The sequence below is a fragment of the Bos javanicus genome, chromosome 20, assembly GCF_032452875.1.
Source record: "Bos javanicus breed banteng chromosome 20, ARS-OSU_banteng_1.0, whole genome shotgun sequence".
Lineage (NCBI taxonomy): Eukaryota > Metazoa > Chordata > Mammalia > Artiodactyla > Bovidae > Bos > Bos javanicus.
In genome coordinates this window covers 12,404,120-12,426,903 of record NC_083887.1, presented here as the reverse complement: position 1 = coordinate 12,426,903, position 22,784 = coordinate 12,404,120, and the positions used below count along the sequence as shown (strand labels likewise).

Sequence of the window (22,784 nt, the reverse complement as noted above, 5' to 3'; positions counted from 1 at the left end):
TCCAACTCTGCATCCGTGTGGACTGCAGTACACCAGGCTTCCTTCCCTGTCCATCACCAACTGTGTCTTGGTTACTGTAAATAATGCTGCATGAACATGGAAGTACAGATGCCTTTTTGAGATGGTGATGTCATTTTCTTCAGGCTAACACCCAGAAGCGGAATTGCTGGAACATATGGCATTTCTGTGGTTAATTTTTTGAGGCGTCTCCACGGTGTTTTCCACAGTAGCTGTACCAGTTTACATTCTCACCAACGATGAATCAAGATTCTCTTTTCTCCACATCGTCGCCAACGCTTGTTATCCCTCGTCTTTTTGATAATAACCTTTCTGACAGTCGTGATACGAAATCTCTCTGTGGTCTTGGTCTGCATTTCCCTGATGCTTAGTGATGGTGAGCACCTTTTCATGTGCCTGTTGGCCATTTGTCTGTCTTCTTTGGGAAGATATCTATTCAAGTTATTTCCCCTTTTTTAATCAGATTGGTGGTTTGCTATTGAATTGTATTATTGTTTAATATTAACCCCTTATCACAGACATAATTTGCACATGTTTTAGCTCATTCAGTAAGTTTTTTTGTGCTTTTGCTGATTGTTTCTTTTGTTGTGAAGCTTTTTAGTTGGATATAGTCTCATTTGTTTATTTGTGCTTCTGTTGCTTGCTCTTTTGGTGTCATAGCCAAAGAATTATTGCCAATAAAATGCACAGGAAAAGATGTTCAGCATCACTAATTGTTAGAGGAACACAAATCAGAACTATAATGAGGTATCACCTCACACCAGTCAGAATGTAAAAACATCTATAAATAATAGATACTGGAGAGGGTGTGGAGAAAAGGGAATGGTCCTCTGCTGTTAGAGGGACTATAAATTGGTACAGCTATTATAGAGAACAGTATGGAGGTTCTTTAACAAATGAAAAATAGAGCTATCACGTGATCCAGCAATCCCAATCCCGTATGTATATCTGGAGAAAATCATAATTAGAAAAGATACATGCACCCCAGGGTTCATTGCAGCACTGTTTTCTTGCTATAGCCAGGACATAGAAGCAACCTAAATGTCCATCAGTAGAGAAATGGATAAAGAAGATATGGTTTGTGTATACAATGGAACACTGCTCAGCCATAAAAAGAATGAAATAATGTCATTTGCAGCAATGTGGAGAACACAATGGCACTCTACTCCAGTACTCTTGCCTGGAAAATCCCATGGATGGAGGAGCCTGGTAGGCTGAAGTCCATGGGGTCCCTAAGAGTGGGACACGATTGAGCGACTTCACTTTCACTTGTCACTTTCATGCATTGGAGAAGGAAATGGCAACCCACTCCAGTGTTCTTACCTGGAGAATCCCAGGGACGGGGGAGCCTGGTGGGCTGTTGTCTATGGGGTTGCACAGAGTCAGACACGACTGAAATGACTTAGCAGCAGCAAAGATTGTCATACTGAGTGAAATAAGTCAGAGAAAAATATCATATGTTATCACATATGCAGAATCTTTAAAAGGGGTACAAATAAACTTATCTATACAAGAAAAATAGTTACAGATATAGAAAACAAACTTAGGGTTGAAAGTGAAAGTGAAGTTGCTCAGTCGTGCCCGACTCTTTGCGACCCCGTGGACTGTAGCCTACTACGCTCCTCCATCCATGGGATTTTCCAGGCAAGAATACTGGAGTGGGTTGCCCTTTCCTTCTCCAGAGGATCTTCCCGACCCAGGAATTGAACCCGGGTCTTCTGCATTGTAGGCAGACGCTTTACCATCTGAGCCACCAGGAAAGCCCTTATGGTTAAACTTATGGTTACCAGGATGAAAATAGGAAGGAGGGATAAATTGGAAGATTAGGATTAACACATCCACACTATTATTTATAAAACAGATAACTAATAAAGACCTACTGCATACCACGGGGAAGTCTACTCAGTACTCTGTAATGGCCCATATGGGAAAAGAATTTTAAAGAGTGGATTTATATATATGGGTAACTGATTCACTTATACCTGAAACTAACACATCATTGTAAATCAACTATACGCCAATAAAATTTTTTTTTAAAAATTGTTACCAAAACCAATGTTAAGGAGTTTTTTTCTGTTTCTTTCTAGTAGTTTTATTGTATCAGCTCTTACATTTAATAAGATAAGTATTTGTTAAATGATTCATTATACCAAAGTATGTACCTAATTTTTAATTCAGAGGACCTTAAAGACTCTGTTGTGCTTTTTAAAAGAATAATCACAACTTTTTCACCTGCCTCAACACACCCCAATATGCCTGAAAGGTTCAACACGTTAGAATTAATAGCTGTGACTCCTTAAGGTAGTGGTTTACTGAAGGTTGATATCTGTGTATTCAGAATCTCAGAGTTGCAAACAAGTGCCCCTCACTGCATCCATCAGTTACTTGGGATTGTATGCTAAAAATATGGACACATGTATAGATCGTAAATAGAGTAAGGCCCTGAAAGGACACATCCCTATTATGGATAAGGGTGAATCATGTTTTCTGCAAGAAGGAATGATTAGAATAATTAGAATGATTTTAGTTTTGCTTCTGATAATCACTGGTTCAATTGAGTCCCCTCTGCCACATGCCTTGGTTTTAGCCTTTCTAATAATATTACATGTTCTAATGTTCAGTTCAGTTCAGTTGCTCAGTCGTGTCTGACTCTTTGCGACCCCATGAATCACAGCATGCCAGGCCTTCCTGTCCATCACCCACTCCCGGAGTTCACTCAAACTCACGTCCATCAAGTCGGTGATGCCATCCAGCCATCTCATCCTCTGTCGTCCCCTTCTCCTCCTGCCTCCAATCCCTCCCAGCATCAGGGTCTTTTCCAATGAGTCAACTCTTTGCATGAGGTGGCCAAAGTATTGGAGTTTCAGCTTCAGCATCAGTCCTTCCAATGAACACCCAGGACTGATCTCCTTTAGGATGAATTGGTTGGATCTCCTTGCAGTCCAAGAGACTCTCAAGAGTCTTGTCCAACACCACAGTTCAAAAGCATCAATTCTTTGGCACTCAGCTTTCTTCACAGTCCAGCTGTCACATCCATACATGACCATTGGAAAAACCATAGCCTTTACCTAGGCCAAATATTAGGCATTCTGCTTGTTTAAAAAATGACAGAATGAGATGTATAGTTTTAAGGCTAATATCTTCTTCATATACCATTAGATACGAATTATAAAGATAGCTGGCATTTCAGCTTTAAGCAGTCAAATGATTAGAGTTGATAGTAAAAATATAAACACAGTTGTGGTTAATGAGTGTATTCTTCCCTACTATTTCCTTATACAGAGGCTTTTAACCTTAACCCAGGAACAGGGGAGTGATACACAGCTTAGCTTGGGGTGGGGGTGTTCCTCTTTTAGAAGAGAGGAGAAATTGTGGAAATAATTTTTGAGTTTAGAGAGAGTAGCAATAGGATGCCAGTAGAAGAAGCGTAATAACTTACTTGATTGACCTGTGACACCTGTGGACAGGTGGGACTTCTAGAGTGTTGACATGGTGGGATGCTGTTTGTTTAGCTGATGGGGAAGAAATTTCCAGCCTTAGTCCAGTTTTGAGACTACTTGGAGGTCAGAGTGAAGTGAATATATAAAAGGGACGTGAATTAGTATAGCTGAAATAAGAGGCAGGGAAGTTAAGTTATAGAAAGCGGGCAGTGTAAAAACTTCAAGACTTGAGGGCTCTAAATGGCTAGTGAAGTCTTGAGCTTGATTTACCAGAATACATGGAAATTCTAAAGTTCTCAGCTCTCGCAGCTTACTAGAGTCACTTCATTTAAAAAGGGTAGACTAGGGCCTGGGTATCAGCATTTTTAAACCCTCCCAAGTAATTCTCCTGTGCATCTGAGCTTGAGAACTATTTATTGATCCAGGGGCATGGAAGCGGAAAGTGAGGGGAAAAAAGATACTAGAGGAGAGTCTCAGGGCCAGGGTATTTCCAGGATCTTGTGTAGTATGGTTTATGGAATCTGAAAGCCAGAATTTTTATTTATTAGATACTTGGTGCATTACATATTATTTTATTATGAAACAGTAGAATAGAATGTATTAGATTCTTTTAAATCTCGAGATATTTCTGGAGTTAGAAACGGAACATAATTAAGTAACTATTTAAAAAATACATAACACGTGTTTTGTTTCCTTCAGATGGAATGCCTTTTAATCAGAAGCCAAAAGTACATTTTCCGTTTGTTAAATTAAACCACCTTAAATTTAGTATTTATATTTTTAAGGGGAGTTGAAAGGAGGAGATTCATAATAGAGAATACATCTAGATTACATTTAGCAAGTTATAAGGACATGCAGCATTTCATTTAAATACTTCCTCTTTGACTAGAAATTATTCAGCAATTGAAGGAAACAATCTGAGAGGAACCAATTTCTTGGTATCAGCCACCCTTTTTCTAGGTAAAAATGCAAATTCTTTGGCTCTAATTATGTTAAAGAATTAAAATCCCTTCATCTAAGATAGAAAAAAATATGCACACCTTAGGTTACATTCTTTGACTTGGTCTTTTATCTGCATTCAGAGACTAATTAATTATCTAAAATTGAGAGGCTACATCACATTTCATAAAGCTGAATGAAACTTAGGAGTATGTGTTATGGTAGCTATGTTCTTATCTCCCCTTTCTTGACCTTACAGACACTCCTCAGTAACTTTATACAAAGGCTAAAAGTAATCTCTTCTCTATTGCTGGGAAGATGAATTACTGTAGATGGCAGGAAAACATACAACTAAAAATCAACTTTCTTCATCACTCTTGACATTCACTAGTCTTTACTCGAGATCACCTTGAGATGTGACATCAATTCAGAGTAATAAGGAAGGGTCAATGAAAAGCTAAAACATTCTTGAAAACCCATTATAACACATCTCCGAGGGATTTGTGTCAATGCCACGGCATTTCAAATACACTACACAAATTTCAGAGGAATGGCTTCATGAAATGGAGACAGCAGGCATCTGTGAGAGTCATTATGACATAGAAATTGACCTGTTTTTGGGTCTCTCTCTCACTCCCTACATGTTTTTCACCCTATCAACTCATCAGTCCTTCCTTAAAAAGCAGGGCATGTCCATTTGTTAAGTACCTGTTGTGACACGCTACATCCTCCATGTGGTATCATCATTGAAAGTTGGTTTTTAGTGAGTAATTTTGATACATTTGAGATCCAGAATTGATTTCAAAAGATGTGTCTAAAGTTGGTGTTGTACAGGTCTTCTATCAGGAGATTTCTAGTACTTTGGGTCTTGTTTACCTGTTTAATTTGTTCAGCAGGTAGCTCAAAGCTCTGTATATAATAAGAACTTAATACATATTTGTTGAATTAGAAAAAATTCAGTACAATTCTCATGTACTGTATAACGGACTACGTTAGGCACTGAAAATTCAAAATGTGCTTTTTGTGTATCTATACATATGTATAACCAGAGTTTATCCTTCACCAGCATTTAGAATAAGTTAGTGAGAAGTGGCGAGAAATGAAATATAGAACACATCATTATTCCATTCCATTTTACCTATGGTGACAGGACATAGAATGATTAAAATGATCAATATTCAGACTTAAGTGGTTAGCCTGTAAAATTATCTTTCTCTGCAAACCTTTGACCAGCACTGTTGTCTAGTTTGGCCATATTAAACAGACCAAAGCTATCAAATCTGTTAGGCACTAAATAATGTGAGCTGGAAAAATACTATTTGCTCTCAGGTACAATAAAAAAACTGTAATAGAATTTTTATGTTTAACTGAGTAGTATAAATGCTATGTACAAGAAGTGTAACATTGTTAATTGCATACCGTAGGGAACACAAGTACATTTTGGGTGTGTGCATTCAGTTGCTCAGTTGTGTCCGACTCTGTGGCCCCATGGTCTGTAACCCACCAGGCTCCTCTACCCATGGAATATTTCAGGCAAGAATACTGGCGTGGTATGCAATCTCCTTCTCTAGGAGACCTTCCCGACCCCAGAGATGAACCTGGATCTCTTGCATCTCCTGCATTGGCAGGTGGATTCTTTACCACGGGCGCCCCCTGGAAAGTACATTTTAATATATTTAAAATGATTTGAAGTGGTGCCTCCATAAATAAAAGAGCATAAATCCACTCAAATTTTCAAGGGTTTTATTTTGCATTTTTTAAACTAAGTATAATTGATTTATAAGATTGTGTTTCAGGTATACAGCGTAGTGATTTGTTTTTTGTTTGTTTGGTTACTTGTTTTTACATATTATTTCCATTTTAGGTTATCACAAGGTACTAGGTATACTTCTTTGTGTTATACTGTAAATCCTTTATTGCTTATCTATTTTACAGATAGTACCTAGTTTGTATCTAATAATCCCATACCCCAAATTAGTCCCTCCTTCCTTTCCTCTCCTCTTTGGTAACCATGAGTTTGTTTTCTAGATCTGTGAGTCAGTTTCATTTCTTATGTAAATTCATTTGTATTACTTTTTAGATTCCGTGTGTTATAAGTGACTTCATACGGCGCTTGTCTTTCTCTCTCTGACATACTTCACTATGCATGATGCCCTCCGGGTCCATCCATGTTGTTACAGATGGCAGTATTTTGTTCTTCTTTATGGCCAGGTAGTATTCCATTGTATATATGCACCACAGTCCTTAAGCCAGTCATCTATTGAGAGGCACTTGGATTGCTTCCATGTCTTGGTTATTGTTAATTTCTCCTCACATTCCCAACCCTGTCCTCCTTCAGTCTTTTCCATCTCAGTTCAAGTCACCATCTATCTATCTTGCTTAATCCTAAGATTTAGGAGTCATCCTATATACCTATACATATATAGATATAGATATAGGATATATACATAGGATATCTATATCTATATATATATATTTTTTTTTTTTTTTTTTTTCACTTTGTGGCTTGCAGGATCTTAAAGGTCCCCTGACCAAGGATCAAATCCAGGCACTGGTGGTGAAAGCTCTAGACCGCCAGGGAATTCACTAGGAGTCATCCTTGCTTCCTCCCTTTCCCTCATTATTCCACTTGGTCTAGTTTTCAAGTAAATCCTTTTGGGTCCACCATCAGAACATACCTGAGCTCTACTTCCGTTCTCTCCAAACCACCATCACCTCTTACCTTGTCAGCCTCCTTTCTGATCTCCCTGCTTCTGTTCATTGCCTGCTTAGAGCCCAATGGACATGGAACAGCATGAGGGCTCTTTCTAAAATGTAAGTCAAATCATACCACTCTTCTCTATTAGGAAAGGATTGATAAGTATTTGTCGAATTAATCAGATGACAATGAGAAGTGGTACTGGGTGAGGAGAGTCAATGTGACAAGGATGAAAAAACCAAAGAGGTTCAGAGAAGCCAGGTTTTAAGAAAGCCTTGATTTATTGTCCGTAATTCTCTTTTTACTTGAAAACCCAGGCATGAAAGTCTATTTATTGGCCTGCTGTACAGGCATGCCTGGTGGTCTAGGTGGTAAAGAACCTGCCTGCCAAAGCAGGAGACGCAAAAAGATATGAGTTCAGTCCCTGGGTTGGGAAGATCCTCTGGAGAAGGAAAAGGCAGCCCACTCCAGTATTCTTACCTGGAAAATTCCATGGGCAAAGAACCCTGGCAGGCTACAGTCCATGGGGTCGCAAAGAGTCGGACGTGACTGAGCGTGCACAGGCTATATACTCTGTTATACTGGCCTGCTGTGAACGCTTAACTGCTTGCCCTAAGAGAGTGCTACTGAAGGCCAATTAAGGTTTTTCTCTGTCCACTTAGAGTCTAAACAGCTGCCCAGGTTTAATTAATATCCCACAATTCTATCTGGACAGTAGCCAGTTTCTGAAATGGCTAAGTGAGAGAGGATTTTTAACTCTCCTATTGCATCAGCTGGATCTGATAGCATAGACGTCAGCTTCTCAGGTGGATTTGAACTGTTATTCTTCAAAGTCCGCTCAGCCTGCGGTCCCTGCATAACTGTTCAGTTGTCCCTTCATCTGCTGCCATTACATTTTGCAAGGGAGTCCTCAGTTTGGTCCTGTGAAGTGTGGACTTCAGGTTTTTCCACACTGTCAGTTTATTGCTGAGCATCTCCTGCAGAGCGATGAGGAACACAGTGCTGTTTGTTAGGGTATAGAAAAGTCACAACTCATTTAAGCCGATCATCAAGTAATGACAACAAGGATTAAAGTGGGGGCTTACTCTTTGATCCACCAGGAGTTTCAAATGGCAATTATCATTAATTCTTGGATTCCCTCAGTCCTGATAGAAAATCAAGGCAACCAGAAACTATCATTTTGTAAACAGGCAGCTATTAAAAACACATTAATAATCTATAGTGGGTATAGCATATGCCTTTTAAAAAGATTTGCAGCTTGTTTCTCTGCGGTGAAGACGGAGGACTTCTCCAACCTAATTACAAAGCAATCAAACAATTTAATTAATCTGGAAATCACTTTCTTAACAATAACTGCCTCCAAAATGAGGCACCCCGTGTAGCTCTGTTAGGTAAGTACTGTTTTGATGTACTGCCTGTGTGTTCGCCACGCCGGTTCCCCCTGGGAATCACGGAGTTAATTACCTATCCAGCGCCTGCCCACCCACCACTAAGGCTTCCTTTACCAGGTCAGAAGCAGCGGTCTATAACGTGTCCTGGCATTCAAACATCCAAGAGCCAGCAAATCCCTTTGAACAGCAGGATTTGAGTTATAAGCAAGTGCTGCACATATGGGCAGAGAATTAACTGGCACTGGTTTTCGTTTGAGAGTCTCACAGGTATTGCTTTGCAGATGGGTGGATGAATTCAGAGGGCAGTGCTGTGCGTCGTGAAGGTCAAGTGTAGGACTCTGGTTCCACTCCACCTTGTTTTCCTGTCCTGGGAAAGTGCTACAAGTGTCCAGAGCAGTCTGGTCCTCATCTCCAAGCGAAGAGTGTATAAAGTGTGCTTTATATTTCAATCTGTTCTAAATTAGTGTTGTTGTGTATCACAGAACAGTGTCCCTAAGTCCTCAAACACAACACACAAATCAATGTTTGTTTCAAAGAACAAAGGCCTCAAAGATTGATGTGTGCCTATCTAGTCTACTCATCTTGTAATTTCTCCCTGAGGAAAATTGAGGAATTTTCTGTAACAAATGACACAAAAAGCTCTAGAATACTCCTCTATCCTTTTCCTCTACTATTACTACTGCCCCAGTTCTCTCTAAAAGTCCCTGTTAGTGGAGCAGTCATCCTCCCAGTCTGCTAACCTTGGAAGTATCAGTTAGTCTGTAATCTTTTTCATCACTTATTTTTGATCCATCACCAGTTACACTTGGTTTGGTCACCAGAACATGCTTTCTGTTGGCTTTCCACACCCTAATCCAGCTCCTCCTTCTTGGCAACTCCTCTGTCCACTCAACATACACCAGGTTAAAATATCGAGTGCCTCTCTTGCGTTCAGATTTCTCTTAAGCCTTCCACTGCTGCTGCTGCTGCTGCGAAGTCGCTTCAGTCGTGTCTGGCTCTGTGCGACCCCGTAGACGGCAGCCCACCAGGCTCCTCCATCCATGGGATTCTCCAGGCAAGAACACTGGAGTGGGTTGCCACTGCCTTCTCCCAGCTTCCCACTAGGTAGTTCCAAAACATGTGGTTCACAACTCATTGACTTGACCAGTCTGAATTCCCTAATAGTAGAGTCTGTCTCTCTACTGCATTGCCTAACTGTGGATTGATTCTGTCCCCTTCCTGAAGTCCTTCCGTTCCTTCTCTTATCCTGAGCTTGCTGAACTGCCCTCAAATTAAGCTGCAGTCTCCTGTCCTTAAGGAATTACCAAGTATTCTAGTTCACACTGCCCTTGTTTTCTCCAGTAGCCCACTGTACCTAAGGGCCTTTGTGATAATGTGGGATGTGTGTATTTCTATCTCAACCAGCTCTTCAGTGTGCCCAGAAACAAGAAGAGAGATCTGTGATTAGTAGGAGAATACAAATGGCTATATAACTTGGAGCTGAGGAATGTTTTCAGTGTGTGGGCCTGGAAAGGCCACATAGAATGAGAAGGCAAAACCCAAGATAAGAAATGGTTGAGGGTAGCCCTGATTTTTTCTTTTTGTCCTGTTTTTTTTAAAGAGTGGAGTTAAATTAACCTACCTCTCTATCTCTATCTGCCCATTCATCGTCAGTGTGATGGGCCACCATATATTGTAAGAAGTTACATGGTTTCCTGGGGGGCTGCTTGTTGAAATCTGTAAAAGTGAAAAGGTTCTTAAGATAATTCCTGTTTCTGCCTCCTTCAGATTCTTCAAAATATTTAATAAGCTCCCTCTACTTGTTCTGGTTGATCTCATATAATCTCCAGATATAATGTTCTCTTTACAAAGAACACAGGGCTAAGAATTTGGTGCCAAGTTTTATTGGCCTTATTATTTATTCTCAGGGATTAGAGTAGTAGGGATTGTTCTCAAAATGCCTTGGCTTCAATCAGTTGTTTTGTTTCTCATAATTTACTGATAGTTTGTTCTGTGTGGGGTGTGAGCAAACCAATTTTTTTTTTCCCCAAATAAAAACAAAATCAACCCAGAGGTTTCTGGCATTTGACCTGTTTCCCTTTAGAAACAAGATTTCTAGCCATCTTGAAATCAAGACCTTTTAAGGAATATGAAGAGCAATGCGCAAACTAACTAGGGGAGGGGCTGGGGGAATGAAGGCTGTTGGGAGAAGTTCAAAGAATTTAATTTAGCTGTGTAGATAAAGGACAGAAAGGGTCCTGGATTACCGGATGGCAAAAGCAGAATCCATTTCTCTAGAGGCCCAAGAAACAACAGATGCAAAGGCATGATAAATTTCATTGCAGCGGGGGGAAAATGCTTCTTGATTCTCTATCCATAAAGAAAGGGGCTTTTCAGCGCTTCCCAGTTAAATGACTTTAATTGTGCTGTCTGTCATAAACTTAATGGCATCTGTTGATGCCATCACTACAAAATCTGCAACTTTAAGTTAACTGAAAAATTTCAGTAGAGGTGCAGCCAGTCCAGAAGTAAAGGTAACACTGAAATTATCCCCTTCGATGTGTTAATCTATTCTTTTTGCACACAGGTAATAAATTGGTTACCTTTATGGCTAGGTGCCATTTTATGTTCCTTCCACCTAATTACAAATCGTCACTTCCGGTGTGAAATCAGTAATGTGGCACACTGGCTTGCTGTTAAGGATTAAACATGTCTTCTTGATTTATTTTCTGTGTTTCAAGAACATGCAGCATTTGTTTGCAGCCTTTCCTAACCTCCTTGTTTAAACGGGCTACAGTCCCATCCGGTCCTCAGGCCATTCTGCCAGCCTAATTAACCATGCAGAGGGAAGCGGGGTGGTCTGGCCTGCCTTGGGCCTCCCCTCACCCGCTGCCTGTCAAGCTTGCCCAATGATCAGCAACAAGTTGCATGTTCTGATGGGGAAAGTAGCAAGCCTCCAGACGAGCTGTCACCTTACATAAACATCCATGTTCCACCCACCACGTAAGAACCTGGGGAAGACACCTTCTGCCAGCCGCTGGGTGGCTGTGGCTTTCCAGGCAGCCTGGCCAGTCACCCCCTCAGCTGCCTAGGAGCAGAGGGACTATTGAAGAAGATACTTGTGGGCCTCTAGGCTGGGTCGTTTGAGGTCTGAACTGCTGGGGTTCTCCCCAGTATTTATGCCCTGTTCTGACATTTCTGCCTTTAATATGTGTGCTTTGAAAAATGAGGATTTATTGAGAACTCAGACTTTTATTCTTAGTTTCGGTAAATAAAAATACTGAGGCTGCCTTCCTAAAACGGAAAGCCTCACCCTCCCAATTGAAGCTTATCTTCTCTGTCTATCCTACTGTGGAAATGTTAACATCTGGAAGAGCAGGAACCAAGACATATGTATGTATTCATTATTCTGTGGGACTGAAATACTTACATTATGCAATATATGGATGTCTGCTGGTTGGTGACATGGGTTTGTTTATTCATATATTACACCCTTGGAAAGTTGTGCTGGAACTCAAGCCAATCCCTTCCTCCCCTCCAAATAAAACGAAAGCAGTTTTTGAGGAGGTGAAAATTTTACAAAAGTGTACAGAAGCCTACTGCTAAAGAGAAGAGCGTTCTGGATGTAGCTAATGATACAAGAATTAAATCTTCATGTCATTTTTTTTCTTCTTCTTTCTCTCTACAGGAAATAGCCCTCAAGATAGTCCAAGAAATTTCTCCCCCAGTGCCTCTGCTCATTTTTCATTTGCACGGAGGTAAGAACTTTTTGTGAGTAGAATGATCAAGTGTTGTGTGGAGAAACCCTCCTCCCTGCCCCAGTTCCTCCACTCCCCATTAGAGTTATGGATGCCTCCCTTGGTTCTTCCCTAGATGGTGGGCTCCCATTAAGGGCAGAAGAAACCATTTTCACCTTTTCTCCCATCCCCAGTGTAGTGTCTCATACATGCTTTTGATGCTCAACAGATTTTTACTGACTTATCTGAGCTTACATTATAATTCATCCATGTGTCCTGGTGCAGTTGTCATTGTTACTGAAACACTCAAAAATAAATAAAAGTAAAAATGGCCTTACTTGGGATCACAAGGTATAAACTCTTAAGATGCCTCTTTCCCTGAGAGCACTAAGCCAGCAATTTAGTGACTTTCCTGAGTGTTTTCTCTTCCTTTCTTAGTTAGAATTGGACTCCAAACTGTTACCAAAGCTTTTATCTTGGGATCACCTACTGTGATTTCTCCCAGTCAGAGATGTCTGCACAGCCTCCTCTTCTGTGTGTGAAATTAGTGTACTTTCCCTGTCACATTCATATCTTCACTTTCCTCCATTCCTCTTCCAGCCAGGGAAAACACACAGAAGACAAAATTGCCCCTTTAGCCAGGTTTCTGAATATTCGGAATGAATTGCTTTTATAGTCCGAATGTCCTGCATATGTATTAAATTTTGTTCAGAGAGCTAATCATACCCTGAAATGAATTAAAATAACATTTAATCAAGACATACAGGTAGGTTAAAAAAATGGGTTTAACACATTAATGTGCAAACCTGCAGGGTCATCACTGCCATGTGTCATCACGGAGTGTGTTTTCTGTTACTAGGTCCAGAGGAAAGGATCTGCTTACAGTGTATTCGCAATTCCTGATAATTAAGATTCTCTTGTCTAATCACACATTCCCCACCACATGGTAAATGCCTATGTGTACCAGGCCTTCCCCATAGGGAGGACAAGAAGTAATTGAGATGTGATCTCCAAGGAACTTTCTGAGACCCACACCCTGGTTTTCCCCAATTCCAACTTTGATTATTTTAGTCCTCTTACAGCCCGTAAGCACTGTAAAGAAAATGTGACAATTAATTGGTTCCACAAAGCCTGTGTTTGTTTGTCCAATGAATATTAATTCATGATGGTGCTACTATTCTAAATGAAAAGGGAAATCCTATAAAAATTGGTTTAAAAAAGAACACAGCATAGTCCTTAAAATACGTTTCTTTGAAAAAGAAAAAGAAAAAAAAAAGCGGGGAGGTGGTGGTGGAATGCATTTAATTACTTTAAATAAAAAGAAAATGCACATCTCATAGCCTGTTTTTAGATGTGACTGAAATCAGTCTTTTAATCCTGCCAGATTTATAAAAATGAAGAGAACCTAATAATTGAGTGGCCGACTAGAGGACAGATGACTCTGGTTTCTGTGCTATTAAAAAAAAAAAACAAAATACACAAACCCCCAGGCATGTTAATTTTTGACAAATAAGCTGTAAACCGTAACAGAAAATTATCACAAGAGACCTCTGGTTCATTTTGCAGCAATTTCCAGATGGAACTCACTGCACAGTCTTCAAAAAGTATTAATTTAGATTAGGACTTGAGTGATCATCTTTTTAAACTTTTATTCAAGTAAACAGAACCTGTGTTTTCTATGAAAACTCAAATTGGCCTGTTTTTAACATCTGGCATCTTTCTCTTCCATTTTAAAGTTGATTTTTTCATTCAAGAAACATGGAAATTCAACCCATCGGTCTCCATTCCCTACCATTTGGTATCATTTCTGAGACCTTAGCAAGTAATGCCATTTGGGGAGTCCCACATTTTGTTATTTTGTATATTCAGTTCAACAGATGGAAGAGATTGCCCTGTTTTAAAAATTATTCTTGGGTAAAGGGATAAAGGTCGGACTTAGGAATCTTTTCTGACCCTACTTATAACGTGTGAGAATTCCCCTCAGTATTCATCTCCTGGTAATATACTAGTTGCAGTTAAGACTGGGAAATAAGACAACACACAGTTGCTTTCCACACTATCTAGTATGTGTCTGAGAGTGAAATTATCAAGTTAATTTTTTTAGAATTGGATTAAAATACTAGGATGAAAATGCATGTCATAGTGTAGTGGGTTTTGTCTGGAACAAGGAGACATATTTGTATTTTGCTAGTAGCTGTGATTGTTGTTATTCAATTGCTGAGTCGTGTCAGATTGTGACCCCGTTGACTGCAGCACACCAAACCAGTAACTGGGATACTGATTTACATCCACCTGCTTGTGGAGTTACCTAATGTTGTCTTCCTTGGTGGTAAAATGGAGGTGATGACGTTGGTTTGCCTTCCCTAGAAGTTGTGTAGAGGTTTACATGTCATGCATTGCTTTCACATTCTTAGAAATATTAAGAGAGCCCTGAATAAATGGGGATGTCTCCTGGCTGCCTGGTTGTTATTTATCAGGTGAAATATCAGAATGGATCTCCATAGACAAGTTACTGGAACAGATTTGCCCGCTGAGGTCAGGTCATGAGACACTCATTGAGCACAGGTGGGCTGAAGTTACTCTGGTTACATTATATTGGCATAGTTCATCTTGTTCCAGTATCAAGTAGACCATAAAATGTATCATGCCAGATGACTACAACAAACAAATAATGAAATCTGCTTCCTCTTTATACAGTTGTAATAGCCAGGTTGATACTGGAACTTTTCCTTCTTCCTTTGTCGTACACCATGTTAATCTAACTTTTTGTGGTTAGTATGGAAATGATGGAGGCTTGGGGGGAGGGGTGGATTTTGAGCTGGTTGTTTTTGTTTGTTTGCTTTGGTTGTTGTTGATTTTGCTAGTCGCTTTGTAGCCTGTGTTCCCATCAGATGTTTTTCTCATGTTACATTTCCATTTAGTTTAACATTGAAATTTCCACCCACAAAGGAAACACACTTTTCAAAAAAAAGCCTTGTGGCTTTGGCAAGAATGTAGTTTTGTTTTCAGGTAACATTGTACTGGTAGCTGCTACAAGGAAAAGAAAACGTTATTAGTAGGATCCAAATTGTACTTCTGTGGATAGCTTTCTTCAAAAAGGGCATGCTGTCTCTTAGAGCATGTATACAGTGTTGTTATATACGAAGTTCTCATGTGCAGTTGTCATGGTAATGAAAATGCAAGGTCCTTTGTGTTCCGTTTGAGTAAATAGACACAGACAACTCAGGGAACTTTGTGAGACATAAATGATTTCTGGTCCATGGCTGTATGGAGTACTGAGCACATTCTTGTTTAAACTTCTTTCTAGTCATGTGTTTTCCAGAGTAAGCAAATGTAATTTATGCTTCAGAACTAATAAGCACATGTCTCCTCTTGGAGTTGTTCATTCATCTGAAATATGTTCACTGATACCTGAGGGAAAGGAGAGTTAATGAATCACAAAGCAGAATCATGGTGGGGGAACTTGTGTCCCTCACTCTTTCCAAAGACTAGTTTCTGATAATTGCTATTAAATGGACTGAATAATTCTTTGAAAGCCATATTCTTTTAAAAATTGGAAGTGTCTAAAATAGAGAGTCCAGGCATAGGTTCTTAAGTCCGTAATAATTAGCCAAATAAGCCAGGACCAACCTGTGTCCATTTAATTGATGGTCAGTTGTCTTTGGAAACATGTTATTAGAATTTGTTTCTTCTTAAATCTTTTAACATTTTAAATTGTATAAAATTATTTCTGGAGAACTTGTGGCATTTATTTTCATTCCTTCTATCTGATACATTTACAAACATCTTAATTTGCTTCTTAAAAAAAAAAAAATACTTGATTCAATTGTACTCCAATCATGGTCACAGAATTGACAGGTAAATTTTACTAAAATCTTAACATTGTACTACTTCTGTGATTTATCCACTTGAATTTCTCATTCTGTCTTTGAGGACCATTTGCGTTTATTGGAGGTAAAAATAACATCCATTGTGGCCTATGATTATATTCTCCCTTGATTATAGTTTAGGCTAAGATGTCAGTTTTCTACATAAACATGTGATTGACACATTTCTCAAATTCAAGTCAAATTCTGAAGAATTCCCTGATGTCCCCTTATAGTGAATGTGTCTGTGGTCAATTTGGTCTACTCTTATCTCTCACTTGGTAAGTTAGTATAAATCATGAGTTACAAAAGGCTACATATGGTCAAAGAATGCAGTATAGCTCTTTAGAAAAGTGTGTTTTTCCTTTTCTCCCCATGGCAAATGTGTGTATATTTGTCTTCACTGTGTTATGTGATTTTGAAGGCATAGTCCTATTCAAAATTGCTAATAAAATAGTCATTTTATTATTTATAATAAAATAATCCTACTTTAGCAACAGGATTGTCTTCACTGCTTTGACAACTCATCTGAGACCTTTGGAATGATCCCAATTAATAACTATAGAGTTCAACCCAGAAGCTATCCATCCTGTTGCCATTTGGAGATAAAAACCATATTCTATTAAGACTCCTGACAGCTTCACCTCTGTGACTAGCGCAGGTCACTCTACTCTGCATTAGCATCTACCACGAGTGGAGAATTTTCTTTCTTCGCTCCCTGTCACTGGCCAGAGCTGGGCCGCATACTCATAAACTCTGAAAGAGGCATTTACTGGAACACTTTATAAAGCCAGGTCATGTCAGAAGGTAATAACTCTTAAGAGATTGTGAACACAAGGTCAGTCACTTTCTTAGTGCTAAAGTTATTTGCCACTTAAGGCTTGAGCCGGCCACGAGCCCCCTGATCCTCCCTTCCTTTGGTGTTATGAGTAGGATTGTTCTCTTGAAAGTAATAAGCTGGAAGTCTTTAAGATGCGGTGGGAGTCCCCAGAGGCTGTTATACCATGCTGGAATCCAGGCCCTTCCAAAGATCGTGGCCCCAGTTATCAGTTTGCACATAGGAGTGTTTTCCTCCTGCCTTTCTATTTTTATTCATCTGAATCTGCTGAGTCCGACCAATGTAATTATCCCTGGTATTCATTTTGTCAAAGTGTATTAGTGAGAGATCAATAATATGGATCAACCCATTCACTTTCTACTTGTTTGGGTGTATTGATTCAGTTTAAATAAAAGTCAACCTGCTGTATAATGTTTGTTTACTCTGGCCCTTGCTGAACATTTCCACATCCTCATTGACTGCGTTTGCGTCATTTGTTCGACTAAGAACACTCGGTTTCCCTGGGGTTCCCGTGTAACCCTACTCCAGTGTTGGCCTAAGCTAATCGCATTTTCTCCCCAGGACTGATGGACGCCGCTGGTCCTTGGCTTCTCTCCCCTCCTCTGGCTATGGGACAAACACTCCCAGCTCTACGGTCTCTGTAAGTGCCCAGTTTTTCTCTTGTATACCCCAGAGCTCTTGCATGGGCAGCACTTCTCTGGGTGTTCCCTGATGGGGAGGAGAGGATAAATTCTGCATGTCTGCCCCTCCGAGTAGGCTTCACATCAAATGATGAGCTGACAAACACAAAAAGGACATACTCTTTGCTGCAAGCTTTTAAATTATGGTGCACAAATTGAGCGAGTCCCCAGATCACAAGTTGGGAGGAGACTGGGAGCTTTTGTTTTAATACCATTTGGTGTTTGGGGGTAGGGGAGGGAACACAATCTGGTTTTATTGCTTTGGTTCCATGCCAGTGATATTAGTACTGAAAATGCCATTAAACCTTGATGGCCTGGGTCATTTTTTTCTTGTATGGCTTAGATGTAGAGTTCTGTTTTGTTTTTTAGTTTTTCTCTTTCAAAGAAAAGAAATGGCAAGCCTTAAATTTTTACCTTCTGGATAAAAACTTTCTTTTAAGGAGAGATTAAAAGAACTTAGCAGTAGGTTGAGATCAATACAGAGACAAGATGAAGCCATGGAAATAGGATAGAGGAAGAAGGATACTGTTGCCGCAAACTACAACATTTCAACAAGAGCCCTAGCAATTACTGAAAGTGATTCAGTGGCTTAGATACATGCCTTCTCCACTTAAATTAGTGATATTGTGGGATATTTGTCTCTACAGAGCTTTATTTTTTTAACTTTACTTTTTTGTTGAAGTATAGTTGATTTACGATATTGTGTTAATTTCTGCTGTACAGCAAAGTGATTCAGTTATACACATAAAGATATACACATTCTTTTTTATATTCTTTTCCATTATGATTTATTCCAGAATACTGAATATAGTTCCCTGTGCTATACTGTAGGACCTTGCTGTTTATCCATTCTTTATATAATAGTTTGCATCTGCTAAACCCCTGACTCCCTATCCATCCCTCCCCTCCCTACCTCCCCTTCTACAGAGCTTTAGATTTAGAAGCTGGTGGTCATTTAGAAGGACCTAGGATATGGTGTCCCATGGATGGAGGAGCCTAGTAGGCTGCAGTCCATAGGGTCGCTAAGAGTCGGACACGATTGAGCGACTTGGCTTTCACTTTTCACTTTCATGCATTGGAGAAGGAAATGGCAACCCATTCCAGTGTTCTTGCCTGGAGAATCCCAGGGACGGGGAGCCTGGTGGGCTGCCGTCTATGGGGTCGCACAGAATTGGACACGACTGAAGTGACTTAGCAGCTTAGCAGCAGGATATGGTGTAGGTCAATCAATAAGTACCTAATGGAGCAGTCTGAAAGCTCTTGTACCAGCCAGGAACGTGGACCTGATGGTTTTAGAGCCACTTCTGAGTCATTCTCATCTTCATTTTGTCAAAATCTTTGGTTTATCGCAAAGGGGTATCTATGTTTCCCCTCCCCCATAAACCCCAGGACTGTGCTAAGCATATAGGTTCACACTTAATATCGGTGAATTGAAAAGAAGCTGTGATTAAATATATACACTTTAATTGATATCACCAGTGCCTTATATTTTGTTTCCAGAGTTCCAGATGCAATGTAACATGGGTTTTCTAGAGCAAAATACTGGCCTGTTAAAATCTGTTGGATTACTTTTACCATCTTCTTATAATATTTTTTTGAGGAGCAATAATTTATTTTCCTATCCATTATTCCATTGTGTTGTGGTATGTGAGTTAATTGCCCATTTAGATCGTTTTTTGACACATCCTGACAACCTTGAATAGTTTCAGTGGCACTTTAGCCTCACATCCAGGAAAGGATATTCACAACTCTTGAGTGGCTTCAGTGGATAGAATTGTCACTAAATAATGGTAAACAAAGTCAGCCTTGTTTTTTGTGTGTGTGTCAGTAAGTAGCATTGTTTATCATTAGCCCATGTTTTAGATCTTGAAGGCATTAGCTACCACAGTGTGAAAATGATTGCTGAAACTGACTGACCAGTAAGCAAAAAAGAATAAGAATTTTAAGTGGTATTCTTCCCTAGACTTGCGAGCATCTCCAGTTAGAAGCCAACCACCAGTAAGCAGAGTACTTCTCCTGTTCTCCTACATTCTCTCATTGAATCATCCCCATGCCTCAGATTTGTATCTTCTTTCTTGACTTCAAATCCTTTTTATTTTAACTATATCACCTTGCTTTGCCCTGCCGTCAAGTCTTATTATAGTTTGGATATAGAAGTTTCTCTTTTACAAGAAAAACAGGGGAGCATGCAGGATCTTTCTTCTTTCTGTCTGTAGCTATTAAATCATATGTCATTTTTAAAAGTGAATCTAAAAAGCGAGGGTGAGCTACATAGACGTGGACCCCATTTGGTACAAACTTTAGAATATTTTTATAAACACTTATTATGTGCTAGGTCCTAGTCTCACTATTTATAGTGCATTGGCTCATTTAATTGTAAATGAAAAATTTGAAAAAAAATGAAAAAATATAAATTGTAAAATTTAATTGACTTGTTTAATTGTCTCATTTATTTGTAAAAACATACTTTATAATGTAGTTGCCATTGTTTTCATCATTTTATGGCTCAAAGCTCTGAGGCACAGAGAATGAACTGAGGGGCTGTGTACTAACCCCTGTGTTGTAGCAATAAGAATACAGTAAGCCTCTCAACCCTGGGCACCTGACTTTTTAAAAAAGGAATTCACAAGGTATTGCTTAAACCAAACTTGATAATTAATAAATCTGACCTGACCATCTGTCATGATGTCATTGCTGTCCCTGACTTACATATATGCCTGAAGAAGCAGCTTTCTGAGGCAATTTTTAGTCACACACATGTATTGTGTTTCTAACAGCTTCTACCCAGAGGTAAGGCAGCTTTTCTCTTAGGTGTTTATTTTATTGGAAAAGGTGGTATCATATAATTGTGGATCTCGTATTCCTCTTTTCCCCTTCAAAATCAAATTGTAACTTTCAAAATTACAGTCATTTTTGAAATGTATTTTTGAAAATACATTTGAAATAGATTTTTGAAATGTAGGTGCTCTAACAAGTTCAGTTATTTTGTTTCTCCTTATTGGCTATTGATAAAAACAATAATTGAAAATTTGAAATGCTGCTTCTCATTTTCTTCAGTTTCTTTATGTTCTTGCCCTTTAAATGTTAGGACAGAAAATTGTGCAAAGCTGCTCAGGAGTTGCATTTTTTTCTTTTCTAAGTCTAACCTGAATCACTTTTAGAATCTCATTTTCTGGGTTAACTGGTTGTGATTAAATTAATTAGAAATGATTTTGGGTATTTTTTAAATAAAAACACAGAATATATATGGATAAAATCACAAACACTTTGAAAATACAGCTTAAGTTTTAGATATTTGTTGTTAGCTGAGTTCCAAAGTTGCTAATGCTGAAATGTAAATACCATGTCCTTTGGGTATTATAGAAACCGCAAAATTCCCAAATGTTAAAATGCTTCATTCTGAAATTGAAAAGATTTGGTCATATGAAGTTAATCAGTCCTTCCTCAGGATATTTAGTATTGCTGCTTCTCTTAATTTCAAGTTTTGTAGTTAAAATTAATTTGAGAAACTTTTCCAAAGTAATATTCAGATTATAATTTTTAATTTTAAAATAAGTAATATGGAATTATAGCAGTCAGAAGACATCTCCCATATATTTCTCACAGATAAATTATTTTATGCTGGGGGAAAGAATAAAAATAAGAGTATAAATACTTATAAATATGAGGTCTGACTATAAAATAATATTACTTTGAGTGGAAAAGTACACATACATACGAATACTGTCCTTTGCAAAATGCTTATCTTGGGAAACTAGTTTATTTGAATATCATTGCTCACAACATTTTGGGGAAACTCTTCTAATTGCCTTGAGAACTAGAAGCACAATTCTTTTTGTAAATCTTCACTCTTTGAAAGTGGGTTTGATTTATGATGTAGTCAGAAGTTATATATGCAAACTAGTTGGGTGATGAGACTTACTGGCACCACATTTAGAGAGCATGCTAGAAATATAAAATCATGGGACTTAATATATTGAGGAATCCCAAACTAATTCTTGAAACTCTAGTAAAAGTGCTGTTCCAAGGATGTATTGACCAGCAGAGGTATCTTTTCAGGAAGCTTGTGAGGTCCTGGGGACAGCGCCTGCAGCCTCTGTCACAAGCTCGCCTCTGAGTCCCCGATCTTTGCTGGAACTGACTCCTGGACTGACCCTCTGTCGTCCATTAGTGACTCACTCAGGGGGCCCTGTTTGATACCTTTTGAATTCCCAGGCCGTTTGGAGAGCCTCCAGTTGTTCCCTGTTCCATAAACTCATCCGGTGTCACTCGGATAGCGTCGCCCTTTTCCCATTCACACCTCGTTTGTCCCAGCTGAGAGGAGGGACGCTGTCTCCCCAGAGAGGCCCTTTGCCTCTCACTTCTCTAATACTTTTCCCACCTCATCGTTCATTCTAACATATCCCCATCAATAAGCCCTGGGCACATTGCTGTGGAGTTCAGTCACATGGTTGTGTATATGGTATAACCACAAAATTTTCCTGTTGGAGTTAGCACTTGTAAACATTTTAGTACATTTGCTACAGCTATTTTTAACATAAACTTTTCTTTTGATTAATAAATAAAATATTAAAGTGGAAATAAAGCCCTTCCTGCACAGGCCTTTTCTCTTCCCTCCTCAGAGGGAATCACCCCCTAAAGTCAGTGTGTCCTTCTCATGCAAGCACAGGTTCATAATGCCTTACTCTTTAAGTCTGGTGTGGTTCTGGAATTAATTTTCACATTTTACAAAGTTAACATGGTCCTCCCTGTACTGTACATAACAGCCCAGCCGCAACTGGGCCAGCAACTCAGAATCAAATACATTAATATTTCTGTGGCAAAGCTGAATTAACATTCACATCAACTGGATTAAATGCATATTTTAAATGACTTTCCATCAGTTCAATTGATGGTTTGCCACCAAAAAGTTATCACTGGGAATTTATGAATAGACATCTGGGTTTTTGAATCTTGGCTACATAATTGTGTACACTGATTTACCTTTGAAACATATATACAAATTCTTAATTCCGGTTTTCCGTTTGCTGATTTCATCATCTTTGCTTTTATGGCTGCTGCTTCTCTCCTGCTGGCATTGATTGTTCTTATTCTTTTACTGATGTCTTGAGTTGACTTTGTGCGTTTTGTTTCTTTTTTCATGGTGACAGTATTTAAGACTTGACTTGTGTTTTATGACTAGAGCTTTGGTTTACCTC

General features: G+C 39.1%; 1 protein-coding gene and 1 non-coding gene across 13 annotated transcripts in view; one reads left to right on the top strand and one right to left on the bottom strand.

Annotated features, from left to right (window-relative positions):
- MAST4 (microtubule associated serine/threonine kinase family member 4) overlaps positions 1–22,784 on the top strand; it is a 620,856-nt gene that overhangs the window by 528,062 nt on the left and 70,010 nt on the right. For all 12 annotated transcript variants that reach the window (XM_061393377.1, XM_061393375.1, XM_061393374.1 and 9 more), the window contains 2 exons: positions 12,154–12,223; positions 17,468–17,546. In XM_061393377.1, the coding sequence (XP_061249361.1) occupies positions 12,154–12,223; positions 17,468–17,546 (149 nt within the window). The remainder of the gene's footprint in view (positions 1–12,153; positions 12,224–17,467; positions 17,547–22,784) is intronic.
- TRNAC-ACA (transfer RNA cysteine (anticodon ACA)) lies at positions 1,706–1,778 on the bottom strand. Its single transcript has one exon. It is a non-coding gene; the product is annotated as a tRNA-Cys (tRNA).